The following is an 8,839-nucleotide window of genomic DNA, read 5'->3' as shown; positions in this document are numbered from 1 at the left end:
CAAGAAAAGTACCCAAAAAATGACAAGTACCGGATGTACTTTTCCTGTCAATTCTATAACTAGCAAATTTTGCATCGAAAAAACCACGAAGAGAGAAGAAGATGTAGAAAACTAAAGACCATACTCAAGTGTGTGTTTGAGATAACTTAATATGCGTTTCACCGCCTGGCGGTGAGATGTCCTTGGTGACGCTTGGAAGCAGGCACACAAGCAGATAGCGAAGTGGATGTCGGGTCTTGTCGCCATCAGATACAAGAGGGAGCCGATTATGCTCCTATACTCGTTCTGGTATACCTCCTCATCATCTTTATTCGGATCAAGCACGGTCGAGGTAGCCATCAGTGTCACCAAGGGCTTCGCATTGCTCATGTCAAACTTCTTCAGCAACTCTTTGGTGTACTTTATTTGATGGACGAAAGTACCTTGCTTGCATTGCTTGATTTGCAGTCGAAGGAAGAAGTTGAGCCCGTCGTCGACATCTCAAATTCTCTTCATGGAGAAGACCATGAAGACGATGACGACCAACGTGCCGAGGATGGTAACTTCTGTGCAAAGGCCTTCGAGCCTCTGGAGTTGTTCTTCTCTATCGCTCAGTTATTACAACTAGATTGTAATGTAAAGTAGAGAGATATAACTCAAAGTAGAAAGAATGATTACTTGTTATTGATTCGTGGTGTAATTACATATTTATACCTAATAAAATGACATGATGAAAAGATGTGTCTATTGAGAAGATCCCTTCTTAATAGACATAATTCTTAGTAATCGATGAATTGATCATTAGAAGTAGTTATTCATAACAATATTTTTAAATAATCCAGAACCCTACAAAACGAACTCTTAATTTACCGATTCAAATTGTTCGATGCCACCATGTCCTATTTTCTTTTCTTCTTGTTTTTTTGTTTACAACGCTCGCCACGAGGGTTTGTTGAGAGGTGCCACAATCCTATGAGATCCATGTTCTACAACATTGCTATGTAAATGAAACAGCTGGTATTTACTAAATTTTCATTGTCCTAAACCTACTCAGTCATAGGAAAATTAGTGATATTTACTAAATCTAGAATGTTGAGTAGCAACAGCTGAGCTCTCCAGCAACGATATACAGATTTACACGTACTGCAATCTGTTTTTTCCTTTTCATTTCTCAGTGAAAAGGGACTATATTAGCAGCCAAGGGGCCAGCCAACAGAGTACAGGTAACTCCCCTGCCCCTGTTCATGTTACTTGTACGCAACGTCACATGCTTGATGGCGATTGAACAGCAGTGGCGAGAGTCGCCAGCGGCTCCTGGTCTGAAACCTCCAGAAACCTTGGCCTGATTTGGTTACCTCTCAGTATCCAAATAACGGTTAGCTGGTTCTTGTAAGCTTCGATTTCAGGCGCCATGCGTCATAAGCGGCCGATATTTTTCTTGTAAGCTTCGATTTCAGGCGCCATGCGTCATAAGCGGCTGATATTTTGTGTAATCTATCCCGTTCAACCTAACACAGCATAAGATCTGCTCAGGCAGTTCTTCAGCTTTATTTCCCTGCAGTTGGAAGTGAGCACAGTAAGTGACCTGTCTTTAAAAAAAAATTGCATAGCAAAGAAAGAGGTGATCGTTTGTTACAATTGACACACCTGAATGGTCAGCCCAACATCTAGAATGCATACTTTCAGCCTGTCCAAAAATGTTTGAAAACCTTTCCTTGAGATGTAGCTAAATCTGTGCATGTCAATATCAATCTCAAAGTAGTTATCACCCTGCACAGAAGCAAAGCATGCTTTAATATTCCTTCTGGAAGTAATTGCATTTATTTCTCAGATAGTAGCACAATAGCTAAAGAACATAGACCAATACTACAACAGCTTCTATAAATAAACACAACTAACCAAGTAAAATTCATGCTGTGGTCTAGAAAGCACAGGCTTCTCGTTGTATGCGTGCATTAGCTTCCTCTCCGCTGCACTCAAAGGAAGATCCTCCAGATTAGCCACCCGGCCAAGTATCTTTAGCCGTTCTCGAAATGGTATAGTTGTTTCCATTGGAAATGCTTTTATCTTCTCTACATGATCATCAACCAACCTCTGTTTGGGGAGAACATATATATATTATTGACTGATAATAATTGGGACATGAAAAGAACTAGCTTTTAGACAGTAATGACACCATATCTGTAGGAATGTCAAAGCTGACTGTTGATGGATTATCAATTACAAATTATTGATTAGTGAATAAATTTAAAATGTATCAATTATATAAAGAGACAAAGAGTCTACATTTCCTAAACAGAGTCCTATAACTGAAACCGCATTTTGACATGCAAAAACGCCTTATCTTTTCTCATTTGCATGTGAAACAATCAGTGCTACATGAAATTGTTGTTGTCTGCACCTTTTCTACCTTGATCAACTATAGAGTTCAATATGCCTAAGGAGTTGGCCCTAGGCCGCTTTACTTAAAAGAATGGCAAGAGTCCAAAGGGTCTTTGGCTGCAATCCACCCTAAAGTTTGTGGCTATATGTGTGATGTGTCTGAACCAATACTTCCAAGTTCAAATGTAGGGGAAAATGTGCTCACGTTTCTACACAACCTAATAAAACAATCATTGAACTCTGCAATAAGTATTCTCCACTATAGCTTTGTATCACCTGCATGAATTTGATATAAAGTATTTCATACAATGTACAAGGTGGTCAGTTTTTTTCTGATACTTTCAATGCATCCAGAAAAAGGATAGGAATGCTCATTTTACCATAATGGTACCTTTTCCCAACAAACAGCATTTGTAAAGGACTAAAAGCACATAACATTATTACACATAAAAAATACAAAAAATAAGCATAAATATTAGTGAAAAATATATTTGAGACCAGTGAAGCTCTTACTCTGATACTTTCTATGAATGAAGGTGGAAGCTCTTTTGAGTAACCTTCAGAAAGCCTAAAATACAAAACAAAGCTCATCCCTTCCCCATCGGTTTCATTCTGAAATAATGAAGCCGGATATAATGGGACCTGAGAAAAGCATATAAAATGTCAAGCCGTTGATTGTAGTAGCAATAGATAACACTTTTGCACTGAAAATATTAATAGTGCTTAAGTTCGACTGAAATCCATGTTATATAATTAAAAATTGAAAAATTGCTATGCTGGCACGCTGCTGCAAGGTACTTCAGGCAAAAGAAAAGAATCACCCTACCACAGAGCTCATCGATTGCTTCATCCTAGTCCTTCATAGTAGTGTCATAACTTGAAATTATTTAGTAGTGAAACATAGGTATCAGCTGGTACCATCTAAGGATAGGTATCAGCTGGTACCATCTAAGGTCATTAATATGTTCCAAGCACATAGACAAACAGTTCATCTTCATAACCTTATAATGAATTGGACAAGTGTCCATGTGTATCAATTGGACAAAATGAACATCAATGAGGCCTCATTTGGATAGGCCGGGATCTCGGGACAATCCCAGTCTCAGTGGGAACAAAACCCACGCGTGGAGGAAAATTCTAGCCTGCGCCAAAGCAACATTTGGCTAAGGCCCAGGGTTGGAATTTCCCGGTCCAACCCTTGTCGTTCCACGTGGGAAACACGCACCGCCCACTCAGGCCGGGAACAAAGCCACGCGTGCGTCGTGTTGGCCTCGCCCTCTCTGGCTCTCCCTTTGCCTCTCTCGTCGTGTCGCTCGACTCACCCCCAACTCCAGCTACCTTTCCTTGACTCTAGCAACGATGGAAGGTGAGCCTCTCCTTCCTTCCCAACTCCTCCGCCCCATTCCCTTCCTCATTGGCCTCCGCGCCCCTCGTCACTTCCAACTATCATATTCCTCGTCGTCAGCGTCTCCACCATCCATGCAATTGTCGACGCAGCGGAGCACGATGGCCACAAGGGACTCGAGGCCTACGGCTGCAGCTCCCCTCATCCGAGCACCTAGCCTTGGCATGGCTGCCCCGAGCCGTCACTACCCAAGCTGAGTGCAATGACTTCATCAACGGAGCAGCAGTGGCAAGCATGGGAAGAAGGCACTTGTAGGAGCTATGCTCCTTGCCTTCCGCCTCCAGCACCTAGATATTGTTAATCAGTAGCATCATCTGCTCATTTTGAGTTGCAATTTGGAAAAGGTTAGTGTATTCAGCACCAATTTCTTGATGTGGGGATTTTTACAATAAAATCTTGCAGAAAGATTGAAAAAATGTTTTCAGGAGTTCCACTGTTCCAGATCTAGTACTGCAACAAAATTTCCCTGAGCTACCGATCTCCTAGAACTTCAGATCGGTTGATCTTGTGCTGCTAAATGAATTGTTTTAGACAGATTGCTTAACCACACAAAGCTATAATTTGTGACGGTGAAGGCCAAAATCAACCCCGGCGGGATGATGGCTGGAACCATGCCACTATCTTCTTTGCTGCCGAGCTATGGCAGCGGGTGCTGCCAACCGATGTAGTCTCCAGCCACGCTGGCGAAGTGCAATCCACAGCCTCACCTTCTTTGAATTTTCTAGGTTTTGTGTCCTTTCTCTTCTTTTTTCCCGATTTTATGATCGTCTAAACGTTCCAATCCCTTCCAGCTTTGCGCCGCCAATCTGATGTAGTCTCAAGCCACACCGGTGAAGTGTGATGCACAGCCTCACCTTCTTCGAATTTTCTAGGTTTTGTTTCCTTTCTCTTTTTTCCCGATTTTCTGATTGCCTAAACGTTCCAATCCCTTTCAGCCTAACAAAGTGATCATTCTGTCTTTGGTATGGATTTGATCCCAACGGGGGCTGGGTGGTCTGAGGGGGATCAACCCACCCGATCCAAGGGTGGATGGAATTTCCTGTGGGTGATTTCCCCAAATGCCAAACGAAACCTTGGGGGGAGGGGGGGTTTGTGGTATATAAAGCTTTCGCCATAATACAACTAAACAAACACTAGTTACACATCTAACGCTTCAACAAATTGAGAGTTTGTGAGCAAAAGGACTATGTACAAAACTTTCACCTCAAAATCAGTGTATGAACATTGGTATACTTATGAGTTATCACTTACCTGTACATTGACCACCAAAAGAGGTGGGAGTTTGCTGGAGAGTTGAATGTCAGGAAGTTGAACAAATCGAGATATATGATTGACTTTTTGTGGTGATAGGTACACATCAACTCCAAATGGATAATATGCAGCATAATTCGGAGCAAACTCTTTTTTCTTATCCCTGGAAAAGTGCATTTGATACTAAGATCACCCCCATAAAAGCATCCAGGATTTTCAACTATATCGGTGATCGATATGATTGGTGCATTTGATACTGGTATGTTTAAAACCCAAAACGATATTTACCTAAAATAGTTTGCTCCACGGACTCGGAATGTTTCAGGATCAACATGAGACCAGCTGTTGAGCATTTTCGTTTCCAGCGAACATAACTGTACTTGCGAACCTGCTAGAGGCCTTTCAAGGAAATCTTTTGTAGATACTGAAAAAAAAAATGTTGCTTTAAAAGTTTTCCATAGTCAGATCTCCATGTTGACATATTTTGTATAAAAAAAGAAGAAAAACACTTCCAGCACTTGGCGTGTACTAACATGTGAACCTAACCAGCTGATACAAAATTTTCATGTCAAGATATTTCAAATTTCTTACAATCACGTCATGCAGCTAAAAAACTTGCTGCTCCACACAATGGCCAACAACACAACATTGCAAAAGAAAGGTACTAGTACATAAGGAGAAATGTCGCAGCAGAGATCAGCTAAAATTAAATACATGATATGTTTGAAATTTATTCACAGACAAAAGTGTGCACTCAGGGAGGGACATGGTATCTAGTTAGCTGGATGGAAGCTGCCAAAGAAATATGTATATCTTAATGCTTCTGCAGAAACGCCCATAAGTACAATTTTGTGAATCTTAACTTTTCAGTGTTCACCAATGCGACAGTCTTATCAATACGATGCTAACATTAAATGAAAGGTGATCAATTTGATGGGGGTGAACCGTGCAAGCAATGATTGTCACCACTTGGAAGCATCAATTCTCTGTGCTACTTTTCACCTTTCCTCTTCTTTGTTGCTTAATGGATTGTCCAATGGATGCCCATAATTTTACTACCAATATATCATGAAAGGGACCAGGCAAGTTGCTGGCAAAGTATTAACTCATTAAACACAATAATATGAAAAAGTGTCCCATGTTGGAGGGAAAAACTGGTAGAAACTGCAGTTTCAGCTTTCGAGAAAGGCACCTTAACCAAATGGCTTGTGAAGAAATGCTTACATAGTGTGGAAGATGGATGGGCTTCACCAGACTTCTTCTTGAATGAGAGCTTCAAAGAAGGCATCTTCATTGAATGAGTCGGGCTCGAGGAGAGCGCTCTCTTCTTTTCGTTTACCCCAACAGCAGAGGCAATACAAGGCAGACAATTATTTGGGAGAAGCCCGCAATCGTCCAAAATCCAGCCTCCGCCATGCGCGCTATCCTCACCTGAAACACTCGCCACATCCTCATGGCTCACGGAGGACCTCACACCATTCTCCGAGCTCCCCTTTGACAGCTCACTGGACTTTGGTTTTCTATGGTGGTGGTGCTCACCTGATTGCGCAGTTGCATTGAAGCTCCCACCGTTGCCATCTTTCATGCTCAATGCCGCTTCATTCTCGAAGCCATTCAATGAAAAGGCATCTGCAAGATCAAAAGAAGCTCAAGCCATTCAATGAAAAAGCAAATGCGCAAACAAATGAAGCTCGGCAGCTTCAGCGAACGTTGAAATCATCCCTGGGGGGACCTAGCTAGCCTAGTAGGCTACGATCACATTATGACATCACAATCTTACCATCTTGCACGCTGTGGAAATCGTCCTCGCCATCCGACTCGCTAATCGCGAAGGAGTCGTACCATGCCTCCTCAATGCTCCCGGACACTGCAGCGAGAGACTCCCTGAGCTTACGTCAGGTCAAATTGGACTATCGAGTACGAATTGACGCAACGAACAGCGATGCACTGTCCCTGATACCAACTGCAACCCCACTCTACAGAATAAGCTTCCGCGAGCTACGAATTAAAAAAGTAAGTAGCTGCTGCTGGATGCGCACGATCCCCAGATGCAGTAATTTAATTTAATCCCCACGAGCGCGCAATCTCGCGCCCCATGGACCCCCGGAGATCAGAATCCAACCCCGAAACAAGCAGCGGGCGAAAGGAGCACCGAGGAGGAGAAAGCAACCCGTCCACCCTACTCACCTTGGAACGCGGGGTTGCTGTAGGTCCGGTGATCTGCGGCAGCGGCCCCGGGAGGCGAACCGGACACCTCGGCCTCCTGGATGGTCTCCATCGACGCGGCGCGCGAGGGCGCCTTCCGCCGGGCCTTCCCCCCGCGGCGGCTGCGCCTGCGCCGCGCCCCGCCGCCCGCCCGGCCGCTGGCATCCCCGGACCGCGGCGTGTGGGGCTTCCCCACGCACGCGCTGGGCCGCGACACGCACGCGCCCATCCCTCCTCGTCCGGGCGAGGCGAGGCGAGATCGGCGGCCCGGGGCCGGCAGCGGGCGATGTCGCGCGGCGCGCAGGGACGCGGGCGGCGGTTGCGTGGGAGGATTTCGAAGGGGCCTCACGGCACGGCGCGGCGCGGCGCGGCTCGGCGCAACGCAAACTTTGTGGTGGTGGTGGTGGTGGGACAATGAGGTGGAGGAGGCTGCGGTGCGGCGCCTCCGTTTCGTTTGGCTCTCACCTTCTCTCTTCCCTTCCCACACGAGCGGGGGGTGGTGGGGTTGGGAGAGGAGGCGACGCACCTGGACGCGGTCTTTGGTAGGCGGCTGGTCGTTTCGATTGTGGGGGCTTTCTGGTTGGGGTGGGGCCCGCGCTTTTCTTTTCTTTTCTGGTGGGGGTTGGGACCTGTGACATGATGTGGACTAGCAGTACGTGTGACGCTGTTAACCTGTACAGGTGAGGCTACATTTTAAGGTGGCATGTCATCCGACGGAAACGGATGCTCTAATTTAGGTTATAGAATTGAAATAAATAGATAGTTTTTAGTTATAGTTTTTTAAAATTTGTTAGTTAGATTGTGGAAATTTGATAAGCTAATTTTTTTTAATTTTTAATAGATTATGAAAGTCCATTTTACTAAACTATTCATTAAAATGTTTTAAATCTACGATCTAAAATTTTTTCACAATCCAATTTTTTACAATTTAACTTTTCACAATTCAAATTCTATAAACTACTTTTTAAATCCCTAAATGAAACAAACAAACTCTTAAAAAAGTAAGTCACCGTAAAGAGTAATTATAATTTACTTACGTTACAGTACTACTACGATATAAAAATGGAACTTCTGTAGCTCTCTCGCTGTAGCAAAATCAGTACAGTAATTCATTGATAATAATTATACTATAGTGTCATCCTCTCTTAGATTACTGTTCATTTTACTGTTTGCGGTTCCCGTGCCATGCGATTGTGCTCTGCATTTCTGCAATGTTGCATGGCTGCTGTCACGTTGCCGGGGTATGTAGGAGCTTGCCTGGTTTACTTGAGGTAATTTCGTCTTATAGTTTGGATGTTCTTATGAGTACTATTATTCTTCGACTAGCTTAGACACGTGATTAAACAGGGGAGATGGTTTTGCTCGCGAAAATATATCACTTTTTTTCCTTTAGAGGAAGCCATAAAGATGAAGTTATATTTTTTAGGGAATAAAGATAATTACTTAGAGGCTTACTAGAAGGCTCTGTCAAATGGTCTAAAATACATTGTTCCTTCAGTCTACTTGATTGATCCATCTAATTAAGTCATATTTTTTACTACTATTACGTGGTACTAATAGGTTGAGCTATGCTTCGAATGTCGATGATACAAGCGATGATTTCTCATGATTTGGAAA

The 8,839-nt window shown here is 43.5% G+C and overlaps 1 protein-coding gene across 4 annotated transcripts; it reads right to left on the bottom strand.

Annotated features, from left to right (window-relative positions):
* Positions 1-981: 981 nt before the first annotated feature.
* Positions 982-7,780, bottom strand: LOC133915680 (uncharacterized). 4 transcript variants are annotated; one of them, XM_062358936.1, is made up of 10 exons: positions 7,205-7,780; positions 6,798-6,884; positions 6,557-6,646; positions 6,242-6,448; positions 5,306-5,441; positions 5,018-5,180; positions 2,875-3,003; positions 1,879-2,073; positions 1,627-1,749; positions 982-1,534 (listed from the first exon to the last, which is right to left on the bottom strand). In XM_062358936.1, the coding sequence occupies exons 1-10, from the start codon at positions 7,449-7,451 to the stop codon at positions 1,433-1,435; spliced, it is 1,479 nt and encodes a 492-aa protein (XP_062214920.1). In that variant the 5' UTR covers positions 7,452-7,780; the 3' UTR covers positions 982-1,432. The 4 variants fall into 4 exon arrangements, with proteins under 4 accessions (XP_062214920.1, XP_062214921.1, XP_062214918.1 ...); XM_062358937.1 differs by lacking the exon at positions 6,798-6,884; XM_062358934.1 differs by having other exon boundaries at positions 6,242-6,646; positions 7,205-7,750.
* Positions 7,781-8,839: the final 1,059 nt, after the last annotated feature.

The sequence above is a fragment of the Phragmites australis genome, chromosome 4 (assembly GCF_958298935.1).
Source record: "Phragmites australis chromosome 4, lpPhrAust1.1, whole genome shotgun sequence".
NCBI lineage: Eukaryota > Viridiplantae > Streptophyta > Magnoliopsida > Poales > Poaceae > Phragmites > Phragmites australis.
The sequence above is the reverse complement of the archived record's forward strand: the minus strand, read 5'-3'. Positions and strand labels throughout refer to the sequence as shown.

Bases quoted from the DNA above. Each gene is read 5' to 3' on its own strand.
- LOC133915680 (XM_062358934.1), bottom strand. From the start codon at position 7,451: ATGGGCGCGTGCGTGTCGCGGCCCAGCGCGTGCGTGGGGAAGCCCCAC. The intron at 3,004-5,017 runs GTAAGTGATAAC...TGCTTTTCTCAG, and splicing joins TTTTGGTGGTCAATGTACAG to GTCCCATTATATCCGGCTTC. The intron at 2,074-2,874 runs GTAAGAGCTTCA...CTCCCCAAACAG, and splicing joins CATTCATAGAAAGTATCAGA to AGGTTGGTTGATGATCATGT.